Here is a 19,805-nt window from a genome sequence, read left to right as displayed (position 1 = left end):
TGAAAGTATCTCTGTGGCGAGGATTTGAAGTCCTTTGGGCAAACACCTAGGAGTGCTTTTGCAGTTGTGTCTTGCATAGTGGGAGGCACCCCTTGAATGTGAAAGTCTTCACATTCTACCTACTGAAGTCTGCTTTACAAGTACTTACAACACTACAGCACTTTAGGAGATGTTTCAGCAGACCATTTCTGTGAGAAAGCTGATGGAAAATTACATGGTAATAAAGAACTAGAATTGTTTGAATAAGTGATTAAAAACAATTCTGTTGTAATAGAAGAGAAACAATTGGTTATTAGTTACTTTTTATCCCAGTGATGCCTAATTTCTTTATAGCATACTAGAATATTGCTCCAGCTTGTTCTGTCTTTAATCCAATTGCAGCTACAGAAAACTGCATCACTTGCTGTCCTAAAGTCTTCCCAGGAACTGTAACACAATGCAGCCATTTATATACTGTAGTTGGCAAACTTTAGAGAACATAATGCCCGGAGGAACTTCTTTAAAATGTTCTACCTCCTTGACATTAGGTAGGTCATTATATACTGTCTCTTAGGGGGCTGGAGAGAAGGCTCAGTTCCTTAGAACACTTGCTGCTCTCTTCCAGAGACATTAAGTGCGGTTCCCAGCTCCCACATCAAGCAGCGCACAGCTATCTATAACTCCAGCTCCAGGGGAGTTTGACTCCCTCTCTTGGCCTCCAAGGCACCCACATACATGATAAAAACTCATGCAGTGGACATAGATACACATGTAAATAAAAATAAAGCAAGTCTTCAACCAAATCCTTGGCTTTTAAACAACATATACTTTTGGTGTATACCATGAACAGATCATATCTAGGAAAACATTGTCCTGCAGGATAAACATCTAACTCTTCTATACACTGAATAGTTTTGCATCTTCTCATCCCCAGCCTCCTTTTCTTCCATGAGTTTGTACTGCACCTCAAAAACACCAAGCCACTTAGAATTCATAACATCTTACTCTCTCAAACTGTTCTGCTTTTACACATAGTAATTCCTCTGCCTAAAACATCCTTATCCATCTCTCCCTTGTCTGTTGTCTTCCTGTCTCACTGAAGTATCGTCCTTCTCCTCCTGCCTTCTCAAACTGAGTTAAACTATACTTACTCAACATACAGAGCCTTGTGTATAGCACTTTTTATTTTATTATTGCTGGTTTATTTGCCCTCCTACTAGGTCTATATACCTTGAGATTAAACATCATTGTGTTCATCTGTTTTTCTGGTGTGTGGCACATAGAAAATATACCATAAATATTAAATGAAGTAGAAGCTTCTCATGCAATTTTGGCATGTTGAACATTTTAGATCCAGGAGACTATTGTATAGGTAACCTCACTCTACTATTTTCTGGGATTTAGGTGTTTTGTTTTGTTCTTTGGCTGTTGTTGTTTGTATGTGGTTTGGTCAGCTGATTATTTTATTGAAATATTTTTCCTTGTTCTTAACTAGCTGGGCATTCTACTGCATCACCAGTGATGTCATTTATGATATCATGAGGGTGCCAGCCATACACATTCCAGCTCACAGACTACAGTACAGAGGATCTCCTTAATAGTTCCACAGAGTTTTCTGTCTGTAGACCAGCCACATCTGTCAGAGTGCTGGCCGTCCCATCAGAAGTGATGTTTCCACTGTGCTTAATGTTTTTCTGCTGCTTTCAATCTCCATGGGTCCTCGAGGGCTATGATGATCAGGGCAGGAGGTACAACCTGTCCAGGCCTGTCCATTCTGGTCAGTTTCTCTGTAATCCTAAAACCTTTGTGATCACTGGTTGCCTTGGCAAAGTCATCAACTTTTTTGGAGACAGACCCACTGGACTGGACTTGAGAGCAACACAGGTGTGGCTCTGACCTTACCTGTGTACCTCAGGTGCAGGACTTTGATCTCACTAGGGTCGAACTGGAGCCTGGGTGTCACGATAAACTGTTGCTCATAGCCACAGCTGCCTCTGAGCTAAAACCTGAGTGCTTTCTGAAAATTTTAATGTGGTTCTAAATATAGACTACATAATTTTGGCCAGCAGTGGTGGTGTACACCTTTAATCCCAGCACTCGGGAGGCAGAGCCAGGTGGATCTCTGTGAGTTCAAGGCCAGCCTGGTCTATAGAGCAAGATCCAGGAAAGGCACCAAAACTACACAGAGAAACCCTGTCTCAAAAAACCAAAAAAAGAAAAAAGAAAAAGAAAATAAATTTTTTACCCTTCTCAAACTTATCTATATACATGGTGGCCAATAAAAGCAACTCTACAACAGTTCAGAAACAACTAATACAGTAAATAAGTCATACAAAGTTTTACACTGTTATTTACTGTTATTAAGCTTGGGGAAAGTTACTTAATTTTTCTTAGCCCAGTTTTCTTCATTTACAGTTGAATAAAGTTTTAAATAATTGGTATAATGTTAGCTGGGAATGTAGTTCAACTGATATAGTGCATGCCTAGCATGTATGAAGTCCTTGGTTCCATCCCCAGCACCCCATAAATTCTAGTGTGCACACCTGTAAGTCCCAAAACTCAGGAAGTGGAGTCAAGAGGATCAGAAGTTAACTATTTATACTGTGTGTGTGTGCCTGAGCATTTGCGTGTGGACTGTGTATGTGCAGTGCGTGTGGAAACCAGAAGAGGGCATCAGATTCCTTGGAACTGGAGTTACAAACAGCTGTGAGCAGCTGGATCTGGAATCTGGGTCTCCACTCCTACAGAGTTAAGAACCTACCTGGTTCTGAAGGACTAGTACTCAGGGTTTGTTTGGTCCTTTATGATTTGTGTAATAATATTTATCTTATGGGCTTTGGTCTTAAGTTCTTAGGGACCTTTTAAAAAGTGTGGGTGCATGTGCACTCGCATGTGTTTAAATACTCATTTATTTAAACAGATACTTAATGACACAACTGTGACCCAAGTGCCAGCCACTCAAAGTATGCGGATACAGAAGGAAATGAACCCTTACTCTTGGGCCCTTTCCTTCCAGTGGAGAAGAGAAAGGCTAAATGTGACTGGTCAAAAGTGCTATGAAGACACCACCAGAAAACCCACAGAATCAGTCAACTAACCTGGACTCACAGGGCTCACAGAGACTGAACTAACATCAGGGAGCCTGCATGGGGCTGACCTAGGACCTCTACATATATGTGTCAGTTGTGTAGCCTGGTCTTATGGAACTCTTAACAGTGGGGAACCGGGGCTGTCTATGATTATTGTGCCAGCTTTGGGGACCCTTATCCTCATAGTGAGTTGCCTTGTCCAGCCTTCAGCTAGATATGCCATGTTTGGTTGATATCCATGGGAGGCCTGCCTTTCTCTGAATAGAAATGGAGGAGTCGTGGATAGGGGTGGGGCAGAGGGGAGGTGATGAGAGAGGAACTGGGAGGAGAGGAAAGAGGGGGAGCAGTGGTCTGGTAGTGAGAAAGATGAAGAAGCCGAGTGTGGTGGTGCTCACCTTTAATCCTAGTGCCAGAAAGCAGAGACAGGTGGATCTCTGTGAGTTCAAGGCCAGCCTGGTCTACATAGAATTCTGGGACAGCTAGCATTACATAGGAAAACTCTGCCCTCCCCCTCAAAAAAACAGTCCTATGAAGAAAACTGAAAGCGTGCAGGGGACAGAATGTGACAAGGGTGGAATGCTATTTTGATGGGATGCTCACTTAGGCAGACACCTGAATGAAGCAAGGGCACAAACTTGCACATGTCTGGAGGAGAGAGTCCTAGCGGGAGAGTTGACGTGGAAAGGCAAGTCTGTACGTTCCACAAGCAGGAGAGTTGAGTCTAGAAAACTCTTCCGTGCGGTACAGGAGGTAATGGTGAGGGGCGGTGCCTAAAGGCTAGGGTTTAGCAGAGCGTTGTTTACCCGCCGGTGACTTTGGACTTTATTTTATCTTCAGTAACTCTATGTGTTGGTACATGATTTGAGGTACAGTGTGTTCAGTGTTTCAGAACATAGTTGTCCTCGTGTCACAGATTGGGAATTTAAGTGAAATCTTAACATAGTCTACAAAATATCTAGCCTCATATCGATGGAACTCTGTTGAAGTCTTTGAAACTACATTTGGAGTCATGCAGAGCCAGTCAGCAGAGAGGTCGACACTGCAGTTACACCCCCTGCTGGTTGAAAGGGAGCTCAGTGTATTTTGGAAATCGCTGTTTGTGACTCTAGTCTTTGGACAGTTTCCCTTTCTTAGGGGACTGACCTCGCGGGCTCATCTGTCCCTTGAAGAGCTGAGGCTTCTTCCTTACCCTGCTTGGCACCATCGTCTTCATAAATCCTTTCTGTTTCCTAAGATTTGATTTCAGAGAGTCACATCATGTATCAGACCTAGTACTGAATAATAAGTTAACATGATACCTGCTCACTCAACACACTTGCCTGTATTTCAGATGGAGCAGTTGTCAGATGAAGAAATTGACCATGGTGCTGAGGAAGACAGTGACAAGGAAGACCAGGACCTGGATAAGATGTTTGGAGCCTGGCTCGGGGAACTGGACAAACTCACTCAGGTTAGACGTATTACCTGAAAAGCTGGCTGAAGGTTTGAAGCTCTTACTGCATGTTTAAAGTTTAACGTGCAGACAAACGGTATGGGTGCAGGCTAAATTTTAAAATACTGCTGAAAGAGGAAAAAAAAAAAAACATGAACAGGTAGAGGGATAGAAACTTCACAGTGCAAGAGAGTGTCTTCTGTGGTTGTTGTTTGTATACACTTATGTGGACGTGTGTGCATGCGTGAGTGATACGTGTGTTCATCTGTATGAACATGGCCGTGCAGGTAGAGACCAGAGCATATCCTCAGGGTTTCTTCCTCGGAAACATAGGGTCCTTTCGCTCCTCTTCTTCCCCCGTTAAGCACCCCTTTTTTAGTGAAGCAGAGTTGTAGATTTTTATTAAAGGTAAGTTTGATATAGGCGTAAGCACCAGGCCTAGATGGGGAAAAAGGCGCTCAGAAGGAAGTAGGGAAGTGTGGGTATGAGTTCCATAAGAGGAAGTCACCAGATGAAATAGGTCTTTCATTGACATGATGCTTACCGGTTGGGCCAGACCTGGGGATCTTCCTGTATCTGCCAGGCTGGGATGACAAGTGCCCACCGTCTAGACATGGGCTGGGGAGGCAGATTAATGTCCTCATGCTTGCAAGTGCTTTACCAGCCCAGCTGTCTCCCTAGCCCCTTTCTATGATTGTTCTAAGGTTAAAAAAACAAAACAAAACAGTTCTTTAACGGGTTTCTGTTAATACAAGAGGTGATTTAATATCTTCCATAAATTTGGGATTGTAAGCTAAAACAATTTTAAAGTCTAAAGCTTAAAAATCTAAATTTTGACATATTTTGTTCTGTAACAAATTTAAATACACTTTATGACATATATTGTTTGTATTTTCTGGCTCATATTTTCAAAATACTGACAAAAGTTTATTCCAGGCTACAATTAAAATGGTTCTAAAGTTTTTTGGTTTGGTTTGGTTTTTGCTTTGTTTTATTGGATTGTGGATTTCTTGTTGCTGGCAGTGTAGTGAGTGGTTGGTTGGTTAGTTTTTGAGATAGGCTCTCATGTAGTTCAGGGTAGTCTTGGACGGATGACCTTGAACTGTCAGTCTTGTTGCGTCTGCTGCCCAAATGTTGAGATTATAGGTCTGGGCCATGATGGTGTGCATGTGTTCATTTGTTTTGGATCGTAGGCCTTATTTTTTTTATTTTTATTATTACGTTGTATGTGTGTATGTTGGGGGGGCAGAGGGACCAGTGCATGCATGCCACAGTTTGCATGTGGAGGTTAGGGTACAACTTTGTGAAGTCTGCTACCTTTGTATGGATTCCTGGGATTGAATTTAGGGGCCAGGTTTTCATGGCAAGCATTTTACTTGCTAAGCCATTATCCCCTATGCCAGGACACTTTTTAGAATAAAAAGATGCAGTTTTTATTTCCCTGGTTAATATATTGTATGTAATAATGTATAAATATGGTTATATTTATTAAAACAAATTTAATTTCATAATAATGAGAACATTAGAATTTATTTATGTTTAAATAATTTCTTTGGGAATGCATAAGTACGAGATTCCACAGCTAATGGAAAAACAAGATGAATGCGTAAAATAAATGCTTACTTCTTAGCTGTGGATCAGTTTGAAAGGCAGATACATTTGTAGCTGTAGTCCATTACTACTAGATCTGGAGGAAAATGTTCTCAGTTCTGCTAGGATTTCATGTGAATATTTCCCTTCTTCTCTGTCTTATTCTATTGCTATAAAGAGACACCATGACCAAGGGAACTTATAAAAGAAAGCATTCAATTTGGGGCTTGCTCACAGTTTCAGAGAGTGAATCCGCATTCAACATGGCAGGAGACAGGCAGGCATAGAGCCAGAGCAGAACCTGAGTCTTAACATCTAATCCACAAGCAGGAAGCAAAAAGAGAGAGACACTGGGCCTGGGCGGTCCTTTGAAACCTCAAAGCCCACCCCCAGTGACACACCTCCTCCTGCAAGGTCACACCTCCTAATCCTTCCTATCCAGTCCACCAACTGGGACCTGAGCCGATGGGGGCCATTCTCATTCAAAACTCTACAAGCTTTGTAGTCAGAAAAGGTAACATTTTTGTCAAAATGTCTTTTGGTGTCTGTAGATACCAAACCCTTTCTATTTAATTTCCTACTCTGCGAGTGGCAAGGGCAGGTACGTGTGTGTGTGGGTGTACACATGTATATAGAGTCCAGAGGTTGACATCTGGTGGGTTAGTCACCATTCTCTAAAAGAACAGAATGAATGTGTATATATTAAGGGGGGTTAGAGTGGCTTACGGACTGTGATCCAGCCAGCAATGGCTGCCTCCTGGTGGGAAGGCCAAGAATTCAGTAGTTGTCCCGGTTCCTTGGGTTTTGTTTGGTACCAGAAGTAGTCAACTTGACAACCAAGATTAGCCATCATATCTGGTCTCTTCTCTGTCTTTTCATTGCGTATTCATACTGTATGTGGAGGAGTGAGTCGTGCATGCCATGGAGTTGGTGGAGGTCAGAAACACTTGTGGAGTTGTTGGTTCTCTCTTTCTACCATGTGGGTCTCAGGGATGGAACTTAGATGGTAAGGTGAGGCAGCAAGGGCCTTCTTAACCTTCTAAGTTACCTCTCTGGCACTCCACCTTAGTTTTTGAAAGAGTCTCTTGCTGAGCCTGAAGCCCCGGGGATCTTCATCTCTCTGCCACCCCATCACCAAGATGACAGGCTCACACCACTCAGGCATACATGCCCGTCTCTTACAGGGGTCCTGGGATCAGGTCCTCGTGCATAAGCTACAAGCTCTTAACTGAGCCATTCCCCCAGTTAAGTCTTCATTTTTACAGAAAACAGTTTTGTCATAAAGATGATGACTAGTATTCAGCTCTGTGCTGGTGTGGTGTTCTCAATAACAAATGTTCCTCTAGGATTAGGGTTTAAATACTTGTCCGTAGTCAGTCTCTCTAATGGAGAGGTTATGGGTGGGTGGGTGGGGCAGCCTTGCTGGAGGAAATAGGACACTGGGGCACAGCTTGAGAGTTTAAAGCTTGTGGTAGTTTGAATGTAATTGGCCCCGTAATCTCATAGGGCCGTAGAGATGGTACTACTAGGCTATGGCCTTGTTGGAGGAAGTGTGAGGATGGTCTTTGAGGTTTCCTATGTTCAGGATACTGCCCAGTGTCTCAGCTGACTTCCTGTGGCGTGCAAGATGTAGGACTCTCAGCTCCTTCTCCAGCACCATGTCTGCCTGCATGTTATCATGCTTCCATTCCTGCCATGATGACAATGGACTGAACCTCTGAAACTGTAAGTGAGCCATCCCAATGAAATGTTTTCCTTATAAGAGTTGCCGTGGCCATGGTGTCTCCTCACAGCAGTAGACACCCTAAGACGCACCTCTTCTAGGTTACTCTCTTTGCTTGTGTTTGTGGTAAAAGATGTGATCTCTTAACTTCCTGCTCTTACCAACCCACTTCTCTGCCACAATGGACCAACTCTTATCCTTCTGGAACCCTAAACCCAAATAAACTCTTTTCTATAAGTTGCTTCTGTTGTGACATTTTTCACAGCAACAGAAAATTAAAACAGTTGGGAAGAAAGAAGAAACAAAACAGAAGAAATAGAAATGATAGTGTATAAAGGAAATGATCCAAGGGCCAGCTGGTATGTTGGGTAGGATGTCTGTGACCAGGTGGTTGTGTATTTGAGTAGGAGTCAAAAAGAGAAAAGAAGGTAGGAATGAGCCAAGCTGCCTCAGTGAAGTAGGAACTCCACTCAGGTGGTGTTCCTCACTTGGTGCTACATTCTCACATGTGTTTCCCGTTGCCTACCTTTTCATCATAGAAGTCTGTCACTAGAGAGACACATTAAAACCATTGCATATTACATTCGTTTTTATAGATATTTTAAGAAATCGTTGACTTGCTAAGATTCAGATTTATGTCATTACTTAGCTCACTACAGGGTTACCTGTGCATGTATTCGGTGTTAATGGTTAATCAGACTTAAGATTTAAGGAGTTGATGATTCTTCTAAAATAATTTATATGTTGTCCATTTTTCTGGGAGAGGATCTGTAGGTTTTTGTAAATTCTCAGCAACCTCCTCAAGGGTTAAAAATGACCATCTTACCAATTTCTTGAGCTGAGGAGTGTTTCTCCGTATTTCCTTTGTTGCCTCAGCACCATGGACAGGTAATTAAAATACATGTTCATTTATTTGAACTGGAAAGAGGTTGACTTTTCATAGGTCTTCAGTTAGTCAAGTTATTTTATAGAAAATATTTTCCCTTCAGCTCTATTGAAAGGAGTAATTAAAATTGCTTCTGAAGAATTAAGTTTGAGGCTAAAGGAGAATTTCATAGCTATTTTTTGAATTTTTGAAATAAAGCACTGAGTTGTGCATCATGTTTATTTGATAGCTTCAAAAACAGGATGAAGAACTGGAGAAATGTTTAGTGGTTAAGAACACTGGCTGTTCTTGCAGAGGACACAGGTTTGGTTCTCAGCACCCAAGTGGCAGCTTGTAACTGTCTGTAACTCCAGTTCTAGGGGATCCAACTACCTCTTCTAGCTTCCATGGGTACCTGCATGCACACATGGTACACTTACATTCAGTCAAAATACTCATATACATAAAATAAAAGTAAATCTTTGAAAACATAATGGAGATTGGGAGTGTAGCTTAATTGGTAGCACGCTTCCCTAGCAACACAGAGACCAGATCCCATCCTTAGGAACACATAACACACGTAGCATATCGGTAGCATATAACTATAACCACAGCACTCTGGAGGTCATCTTCTGCTACATACAGTGAGTTTTAGGCCAGTCTGGGCTACAGGACAATCTATCTAAAACAAAAACAAAAGAAACAAACAAAAAAATCCCCAAAACAGCAAAAACAAATGGGCCCTATTTGTATGAATTATCAAAATCTTGAGATATGTAAATAATAAAGATAGAAATCTAATGTAACTGTGATTCTATAAGTAGAATACATGAAGTTCTTTTTTTAGTTGAATTCCTTTTCTTTCTCTTCCCTTTGTTGTTGTTGTGGTTGTAATGTTCTGTTTAGATACCTCTTCCTTATTGTAGAAAGGCTACAGGTGAAGAGTATCATTGTAAGAAGTTGATAAGGGTTAGAAGTATAATCTAGTTGTAGATTTGAGTGTCTGCTATATACAAGGCCTTAGGTTCAGTCTACCACACCACAAAAGGGAGTGAGTGAATGAATGAAATTCATGATTGTACTTTGCATTGAGGCATGGATGAGGCATGGATGATATATGGATGAGACATAGATGAGGCTATGCTAGATCAAAGCACAACCCTTTGAGGAAAGTGATGGCAAAACTCCCTTCATGGTTCTTTACCATGTCCATATTCATATACTTAGATTATTTCACAGTGAACTTATGCAGAATCATGTCATTGACTAAACAGTATATTTGAAAACATGTTTACCCTGAACTGTGACAACTCTAAGTCTCAGGTATCTTAAAAGTGAGTATATATTTAGAAATGAGAGCTAGCTAATGAAAACCAGTTATGTTTTTCCTTGGGGCTGTCTTTTAGAAGAAACTTTAGTTTTGTTAATATGTGTGCTGGATAGTTTTATGTCAGCTTGACACATGCTAAAGTCTTCTGAGAGGAGGGAACCTCAATTAAGAAAATGCTTCCATAAGTTGAGGCTGCAAGCAAACCTGGAGGGCATTTTTCTTACTTAGTGATCAATGGGGGAGGGCCCAGCCCATTGTGGTGCTGTCCCGTCCCCGGGCTGGTGGTCCTGGGTTCTAGAAGAAAGCAGGCTGAGCAAGTCATGGGGAACAAGCCAGTAAGCAGCACTCCTCCATGGCCTCTGCATCAGCTCCTGCCTCCAGGTTCCTGCCCTGTTGAGTTCCTGTCCTGACTTCCTTCAGTGACAAACAGTGATATGGAAATGGTTATGGCATTTTATTGCTTCAATAGAAACCCTGAGACAATATGGCAGTTCACTCATCTTTTTTGTGTAATGGAAACCCATATTAATATTTTTTGTTAAACTTCCTTTTTTTAAAGAGTTTGGATTCTGACAAGCCCAAAGAACCAGTGAAAAGATCTCCTCTTCGCCAGGAAACAAACATGGCCAACTTTTCTTACCGTTTCTCCATATACAACTTGAATGGTAAGATTTGATTAAGTAAAGTCTAAAATAATATACTGAGTTCTATAATACAAGAATAATAGAAATGCAATTCTAAATGTAAAACAATATAAAAATTATATACATAACTTGACTGCGTTTTGTTTCTCCTTTTTTTAAATTGTGTGTGTATGTGTGTGTGTGTGTGTGTGTGTGTGTGTGTGTGTGTGTATAGGTATGCACATGAATGTCGGTCCCTCCTGCAGAAGCCAGAAGTGTAAGATCCTCTTAGAGCTGGAGTTGCAGGTGGTTGTGAACCATCTAATGTGGGTGATAGGAATTAGACTCTGGTCATCTGGAAGAAGAGTCCTTGTTCTTAGCCACTGAGCCATTTCTCCATTCTCAGTTCTGTTTTTCTTGATTTGTGCACGTTAATTCCAGTTAATCAGAAGAGTTCCAGAAGAAAAAGCAACTAGAACATAACAAGTAGTTTTCTTGTCATGTATTTAATAGTTGGAACTGTGAATGAAGAAATGAGAAAGTCCACAACAATCTGAATGCATTGTTTTCTGAGTGGAGGAAAGTCCAAAGAAAATTATTCTTAGTAATTTTAAATCAGCCCGTGGGACCTTTATTTAATGTACCTAGCCACTTCTTAGTGTTTGGAATAAATGTTGTAAATTTTTTAGACTTTTTTCTTTTTACGCTCTTCTCTCTTGGTAGTACTGTCTACCTGGACCCTGACCATATTAAGTTGTTTTAGTGAGGGTTTGCGTCACTGCAGTGAGACACCATGACCATGACCAAAGGCAAGTTGGGGAGCAAAGGGTTTGTTTGGCTTACACTTCCACACTGTTGTCCATGATGGAAGGAAGTCAAGACAGGAACTCCAACAGGGCAGGAGCCTGGAGGCAGGAGCTGATGCAGACAGAGGTCATGGAGGGGAGCTTCTTACTGGCTTGTTCCCCATGGCTTGCCCAGCCTGCTTTGTTAGAGAACCCAGGACCACCAGTCCAGGCTGGCACCACTCACAGTGGGCCCTCCCTCCTCAGTCACTAAGGAAGAGAATGCCCTAAAGCCAGCTCCTACGGAGGCATTTCTCAGTTGGAGGTTCCCTCCTGTCAGACCCTGCTTGTGCCACGTTGACTTAAAGCTGGCCAGCACACCAGTGCAAAGTTCATGGGAGAGTGGCTAAAACCATGGGATAGTACAAGGTGTTTTCAGTATTTTGTCTTTGAGCTTAGAACCTTATTTTCCTTACCAGAGATCTTAAGAGATGGACTATTTGCTCCTAAAAGTTCTCTTAGAATATAAAACAAAACATACTAAGTATTTTATTTGATTGCAGTTAGGCCCAACGAAATGTATTCTTTTGCTTTTTTCCTACTGCCTGTGGCTAAGGTGTTGTAGAATGTGTAGATTTTGATTGTGTTCTGGAAACTGATGTCTTCTTTGCAGAAGCTCTGAATCAGGGAGAGACTGTGGATCTGGATGCCCTGATGGCCGACCTCTGCTCCATAGAGCAAGAGCTCAGCAGCATTGGCTCAGGAAACAGTAAGCGCCAAGTCACAGAACCCAAAGCCACTCAGAAGCTACCTTCTGGCCGACATACATCAAAACATGGCACCCTGAGAGCATTACCACCTTCCTCTGCTAGAACAACTAAACCTTCCCATGCTAACTACTCCCTGGATGACATCACTGCACAATTAGAGCAGGCTTCCTTGAGCATGGACGAGGCTGCTCAGCAGTCTGAGGTAGAGGAGTCTAAGCCGCCAGTGATGAGTCAGCACAGAAGGACTGCCTCTGCTGGCACCGTGAGCGATGCTGAGGTCCACTCTATTAGTAACTCCTCTCGTTCAAGCATCACCTCTGCAGCTTCTAGTATGGATTCCTTGGATATCGACAAAGTGATGCGTCCTCAAGAACTGGATTTGACAACGCATCAGGGCCAGACGATTACTGAGGTAAGTAGATAGAAATTCTTCCTTTGTTGGTTTGGCCTCAAAATACAAAGAAATGATAGGTTGGGGTTTTTTGTTGTTGTTGTTGTTTTGGTTTTTTGTTTTTGTTTTGTCTTGTTTTAACTGACTTTCTTCTTTAACATTTAAAATTTATCAAAAGTACTTCTCAGCTGAATAAGGCCACAGAAGAAGTATATACCAGTCAGGGTAGTGTCACAAAGATGAATTAGAAGAGGGTTGGAGTCTTCTTTCTGTCTTTTGACCTGTTAGAACCCTTCAATTAATATTTCACGTGATTAAAAAATTGAATTATGATTTACAAAGCCATGAATGCTTAATAAGCTGATAATTGTTTTGAACATGATTAAAGTGAGACCATAAGGCATGTAAATCGTCATTGTAGTCTTTGAAGATTCTACTGTTTAGAGTTTGCTCCATTCTGTTATCAGAACGGTTGGTTAGTGTGATGTAGAAAGAAAAGCTGGACGTGAAGAACTTTGTCATTTGATGCCCATGGAGAGCTCAAGTGAGTTACTCAGTTTCTCAGAAGGAAACTTTCCTTCCTGTTGCCTAGCCTGTCTTCCTCTCTTCCTCATAGGGTGATGCAGAATTATTGGCACTAGTGTGGAATAGTGTCAGACGTCATTGAAAGAATTACAGAGAGACTTGAAATTTACTCTCTGGCATCATTAGACTCCCCCCTACACACCTGATTTAATTCTCCAGATTAATTTAAATTAATCAGCAACTCTTGGTTTTTACCCAGATGCTTAGCTTTTTTTGGGTACTGTGGGGCGCAAAAGGCATTAATCATGGTGGTTTAGAAACAAATGAGTTATTGCAAGGAAAGGAAGCAAGTCATATGAACCTAAAGAATACACCCTCATTTATCTGAAATGGATCTCGTCTGCATTCTGTAAAGAATTTGAAAACCAGTTTCTACTTTATGAAGAGACCCAATAGACTTTATGACCGAAGAATTCTAGTTAGCACCAGCTTCTCATTCCATGCCTGTCAGGTTACCTGCTGAGACTTAAGTAAGCAGTGTTTTGTTAGAGATGTGTTTTTACCTCCTTTGTCTTGTATGTTATTACCCCCTTTCTATTCTGTTATTTTGAGTTAAAACAAAATTCCTGAGAACAGTTCTAAACTAATTACTAAGGATATTCTCTGGCTGTGGCTGTTGACTGCCTGTCCTGTCCATACGTCTTTCTGCCTGTAAAATACCACTCACCAAAGTTCAAACAATGTAAAAGAATATAAAGTGAAAAGACCCATGTCTCAGGAAACACATCAGATGCTATCTGGTGATACCCATGGGCAAAGATAACAAGATTTGGTGGTGTAATATTTAATATTTTTAATGAGGTTTGGTGGGGGATGGTCTAAAGTCTTATCTGGCCTCCTCTTAGTTTGTCCAGAGTGATTTTTTTAAAATGGTATAATAATTTGCCTCAGTATCCTTTTTTCTTGATAACACTGTGTTCTGATTCAGATGGAACAAACTGAGATGAGCTCATTAGATCCAAAACCCATGTATCAAATAGTCTTAAAATCAAATACGATTTTAAAACTTAGTTAGCTTTTCATACATGGAATTCAATAGTTCTGTCAGATTTATGAAATATTTCCTGCCATGCACATGTCATGTTCTGCTCCCAGAAATAAGCACTTTCTAATCTTTGAGCTAGTTCTTATACCATTTATCTCCATGTCATTAAATCCACACTTACATCACTGTATCTCCTTTTCTTTCTCCCTGCTTCGTATCTTATGTACTGACTTTGGAAAGTGAGACTCTGGCTTGTCTTTGGACAACACCTTTCTCTTCTCTACGCCTGTTCCATCCTTTCTCGTTCTCCCTTCTTTTTCCTGTCTCACGTTTAGTTCCTGTTGCTTATTTCCATTCTTTTCTGTGGTCTTAGAGATCCAACCCAGGGCCTTACCTGTGCTAGGCAAGCACTTCCCCACTCTACCACTGAGCTAAACCCCCAGTCCTCCCGTACACTCAGTGCTTTGATTCTAATGGCTGTGAAGTGTGCTGCACAACTGTGTATTCTTTACTTTCTTCTAAGAAATAGCAATTTGCTTTTAAAACACGAACAAAACACTTCATTTCCTCTGTTTATCATTATTTCAGCTCTAACTTACCACAGTTGATGAGTCTTGGTTAACTTGAACAGAATTAATCTATTCATTCTTCCCTCTTCGGAATTCTTTTTTCCTCCTAGTCTCTTATTTGGGATTATTTGTGTCTTTTCTCTCAGACCACTAGCCTTCCGCAGAGAAGGTTCTGCCAGTCTCTGGCATGAAGGGCACATGCCTGGCAACCAGAATTTCAGCAGCCCATTAGGGACAGCAAAGGTTCGGATGTGGGATTGTTTCTCAATGTGAACTTCATCTGATCCGTTAGATTTCTCAACACAAATATAACACACACTTTGCGCTACATGGATTTTAGTTATGAGAGGCTCCCCTGGACATGGTAGGATGTCTAGAAGCACCCCTAACCTCTACTTAGTAGTGTCATTAGGTAGACATGTTTACATATCCATGAAAGATAAAATTCTCTAGGTAGAAAATTAATAGCAAGTCAGAACCCTCTTTTCAGGAAAAATGACCTTGTTTTTTCTTGGAAACACACTGGGTTAAGATTAATTATAGATGGCTAGTACAGGAGAATAACTGTGAGTTCTTCAGCCTGGCTGTAGAGTGAGATACTGTTTCAAACAAAACAGAATGAAAGATTGGCTATAGAATGTCTCTAGGTAGGGCCAGATATAGATCCCAGTGGTAAATACACTGCTCCGCTGGTACATACAAGGCTCTGCATTCAGTCTGCAGCACCAGAGAGAAGGTGCTTGTTCAGAAAAGTCGCCAGGCATTGTTTACTTTAAAATTGCCCCAGACTAGTAAGTGCATACAGAACAGGAAGAGTGCCTTGAAGAACATGGTAAGGCCTAGACCCTGACTTCCTCGTGTGGTATAACTTCTGTAAGTGAGTAAGAGCATATCTCCGAGAGGCCTTAGTACTTATATTCATTCCTACAAGATATGACCAGTTCCTGTGGAGTGTGACGTTTTCAAGAGTCCTGGTCATTTTTGTCTTGCCAATGTGGTCTCTTTCCTGTACAACCAGCTGTCAGTTAATAGGCCCAGAAAGGTCCCTTGTGAGCAGCACGGACTCCCTCTGAAGATGACATGCCAGCGGTTGCAGAGCTGAGTAAACTCCAGCAGTGGCCCAGTCTATTGGGTCCTCTGAGTGAATATCAATCTGAACATGCGTCCATTGCTGATGGGCGGCTGAAGAAGGAACCCTAGGGATTTCCTGCTTCCCCAAACATAGTGTCTGTCTGTGGCCCCTCTGTCATGACTGCTGCCTCTGTGACAAAGCTGGGTGCTGGTCTGCTCTGCTGTGGTGCCAGCTCTGCACTCACCTTGTGTTGGGTCTTTCAAGTAGGTTATTCTCAGCCGTATACTCTGTACCTTCCAGAAACTGTCCTTGTCTGCTCATGAGTTTGTCATATTTTAAAGCTCTTTGTTTAGCGGGATTTGGAAAGAGCGGAAGTTCCTCATTAGCCCTCTTTTTCTCTTCTGGAGTGCCCTACAGTGGAGTCTGCAGACAGCTGTTTTCATCCCATCCTTCTACACTGACAACTCCAATTTTAAACTTCTTTTAAAAATCTGTATACAAAATGATCATGTGTTCCCGTCCCCCAGTTCCTCCCAGGTCCTCCTTACCCACCCAACTTAGTGTTCTTTTTTTTTTTTCTCTCTCTCTCTTAAATAAAAATAAAATAATAAAAACCAAGAAATAGACACTCACCAATAAAACTCTCAAAAACAAAAAATCAAAATAGACAAAAAACGAATAAAGCAAAACTGCCCAAAGAAAGCAAAATGAGTTAGAAAGTCTACAGAAAGACCGTTGAGTTCATTTTATGGTGCCTGCCCTGAGGTGTGATTAACAATCCCTGTGGGATTGCAGACAGCTTCTTTAGGGATGGGGCCCCGTGTCCACTTCCCCTCTTACAGCTAGGACCCCACCTGGATTAAACTGTGCACACCTTGTTCATGCTGCCGCGGTCTTTGTGAGTCCAGATGTTCATCCTGCTGTGTCTGGAATGTTACCTTATTACTCATTGGATGTGTTTTTCCCTAAACGACTTGAGTTGGCTGCCATTTGTCATGACCTTTTCTGTTTGTCAAGGCTACCACTGTCTGTGTTTCCTGAGAACTTTATTGACCACATAGAACTGATAGACCTTGTTGATCTGTAACTGAAACAGTACTAAGAACATGCTTAATGGATAATACATAGAAAAGTGAAAAGTTTTTATCTGGCCAGCATATGCCATGAAGGCAAAGCAGAATTGGGTATCTATTCCATAAGTACTTAACTACTCCATAGATACTCAGTGCCTAGGCACTGCCCTGGAATATAGAGGATAAATTGTCCTTATCAGGGACTGGAGAGATAGCTCAGTGAGGTAAGTGTTTGTTGGGCAAGCATGAGAACCTGAGTTCAGACCCCAAGCATCCGTATGAAAACTGGGCATGATGATACAGGTCTGTCACTCCCGTGCTGAGGTGATTAGGTGGATCCCAGGGGGTTGATAGCCAGCTAGTGTTGACAAATCGGTGAGCCCCAAGTTTAGTAAGAGACCCTGCTTTAGCAAGTAAGGTGGAGCATTATTGAGGAAGACATCAGACATCAACCTGTGACCTTCATAGGCACACATGAACACAGCATCACACGTGCAAGGTCATCGATAACGTTGAAGATTAATTTCAGAATGCTTTACAACTCAAAGGATGAAATGGATGAAATCTTTGAGGGGAAAGATTGCAGAGAAGCAAGGAACTAATGAATGGCTAGGAAGTGGCGGAACCCACTGCCGAGTATGGGTTCAGGAAATTTGGCAGTGTGGAGCAGCGAGGCCAGAGGAAGGCTAAGCCAGGAGAGCTGAACATTTTGTGGTCCCTTCCTTACCCCAGTGGGATAGTGTGCTTGAATCCTGAAGGAGGTATGAGTCAGATTGAAACACGCCTAGCTTGGGGAAAAGGCTATTTATTCATAGAAAACTTGAAAGGATGGGTGGGGAAAATGGGAATTTAGTAGAGGATACACTGCTGGCTGAGATGTGGTTTTCTCTGTAAGGAAAGAGGTAAAGGGGAAGCCAGAGCCTGAGGGGTGAGGAGACTCAGCACAGGCTCTGAGGGGTGACTCACAGTGGGAGGAGATAAGGTCCTGCCAGTGGTCCAGGGCAAGCAAAGGGTCCTTAGCATAACCTGCTTCCGGCCACAACACTGCTGCTTAGTGTTGCCGCAGAGCCCATTGTCTAGAAGTGAAGTGAGGCGATTCTGGAATTGTTGAGGATTAGGATCATCTGGCTCTTACTCTTCTAATTTTCGTGTAAAAGGATGGACGGTGAAATCATTGCATGCAGTTTTATTACTGTTCTGTTTTCATTGCTGTTCATTTCATCGCAGGGACCCATTTCTCTCCCTGCGTGATGAAGAGTGCTTCTTCTCACCTCCATCACCTGTCATCTTTCCTTCCTCCATTTCCACAGCATGCTGTTTCTCTGAGATGCCCCCGTAAGCAGGCCAAGCACCACTCTGACGGCACGGAAGAGCAGACTGAGCTGACACCTGTAAGTTCTGTAAACACATCATGGGGCTTTTTAAAGATCAGTGAAGAAAAATAGGCTCATTAGAATGCCAAAGGATGATGTCTGATCGTATAATAAAGTCAATTTTTCTCTTATTCAATAAACTTAATTATTTAAAGACTTCCAAACTAAAAAATAAAATAAAATAAAATAAAAAAATCCCACATCAGAATTAGCCCAGACCCAAAGTCAGTGGCCTTCCATACAGTTAGAGTAGTAAGCATTTAGGATGGGAAAGCCATGGAGCTCTACGTTAAATTTTACAATTTCATCATTGAGTATTTCTTCTGCACCTACACATCACCAAAAAATAAAACAATCATGGTAAGCAGAAATAGAAAAACAATTAGCTTTATGTTCTCTTTCATAATTCATGTCCATTATCTGCATCCAGTCCTTCCCTACCCCTAAAATTTAGCTTTTTGTGTGCTTTATTCATGTTATACAGAACCCACATGTGCATTTGTTTACTTATATACACATTATTGGCTGGATTCTGCATATGAGAGTGAACATGCAATTTTTTTCTTTCTGGGATTATATATATATTATATACATTCTAAGCCTATTTTCCTACAAACTTTTTTGTAATAGCAAATATATATATACCACTACCCCTTAGTAGGAATATCAGATATTAAAACAGTCTATAGGAAAAATTGGAAGGAAATTACTACTAAGAACACACAGGAAGATTTTTAAGCACTTATTACAGACTTCACATGTCATTTAATTGTAAAGATACATGTCTGAAAGATCCCTTGCCCTACGTGATGGTCAGGGAGATACGCCAAACTTCCCTTGCCATAAAGACTTCTTCCCACCCCCTGAAGGGGAATATGGAATGCTGCATGGATTTGTGTGTCTTCCTTGCACAGAGGCCATAATAACCTCCTCTGTCTTGTTCCAACATTAGTGTATGTGCTGCCAAAGCAAGCACTCTTGCAAATTTTTTAACTTCGTTTTTCTTTAAAGCTGAATAGTATTCCATTTTATATATGTACCAGATTTTTATTATCCATTCATCTGCTGATAGACAACTAGATTGTTTACAATTCTTTGCTATAATGAATAAAGCAATAATAAATGTGGGGATACAAATATCTCTGAGGTAGGGTGTGGGGTTCTCTGGGCATATGCCTAGGAGTGAAACACCTGGGTCATGTGTTAGTCTATTTTCAAACTTTGGAGAAGTCTCCAAACTGATTTCTACCATGGCTATATTAATTTACACTCTCACCAACAGTAAATAAGGGTACTTTCAACATATCCCCAACATTGGTTCTCATGCTTGTTGATGGCAGGCATTTTGATTAGGGTGAGGTGGTATCTCGAGAGTAGTTTGTTTTGGATTTGGGGTTTGTTTGTTTTGGATTTTTTGAGACAAGGTTTCTTCCTATAGCCCTGGCTGTCCTGGATCTCGCTCTGTAGACCAGGCTGGCCCCGAACTCACAGAGATCCTCCTGCCTCTGCCTCCCGAGTGCTGGGATTAAAGGCGTGCACTGCCACCACCACCAGGATTCAAAGTAGTTTTA

General features: G+C 41.6%; 1 protein-coding gene, 1 non-coding gene and 1 pseudogene across 5 annotated transcripts in view; 1 reads left to right on the top strand and 2 right to left on the bottom strand.

Annotated features, from left to right (window-relative positions):
• Positions 1 to 19,805, top strand: part of Raph1 (Ras association (RalGDS/AF-6) and pleckstrin homology domains 1) — a 77,203-nt gene that overhangs the window by 20,226 nt on the left and 37,172 nt on the right. For 2 of the 4 annotated variants that reach the window (XM_036172851.1, XM_036172847.1), the window contains exons 2-5: positions 4,399 to 4,518; positions 10,568 to 10,673; positions 12,090 to 12,598; positions 18,172 to 18,252. In XM_036172851.1, coding sequence (XP_036028744.1) covers positions 4,399 to 4,518; positions 10,568 to 10,673; positions 12,090 to 12,598; positions 18,172 to 18,252 — 816 coding nt within the window. The remainder of the gene's footprint in view (positions 1 to 4,398; positions 4,519 to 10,567; positions 10,674 to 12,089; positions 12,599 to 18,171; positions 18,253 to 19,805) is intronic. The other 2 variants (XM_036172849.1, XM_036172848.1) reach the window with 1 other exon arrangement.
• On the bottom strand, positions 1,467 to 4,272 carry LOC118573016 (annotated as a pseudogene).
• LOC118573547 lies at positions 19,104 to 19,210 on the bottom strand. The gene has a single exon (XR_004943656.1). It is a non-coding gene; the product is annotated as a U6 spliceosomal RNA (small nuclear RNA).

This window comes from Onychomys torridus, chromosome 23 (assembly GCF_903995425.1).
Source record: "Onychomys torridus chromosome 23, mOncTor1.1, whole genome shotgun sequence".
Classification (NCBI taxonomy): Eukaryota; Metazoa; Chordata; class Mammalia; order Rodentia; family Cricetidae; genus Onychomys; species Onychomys torridus.
This window is presented reverse-complemented; position numbering and strand designations above follow the sequence as displayed.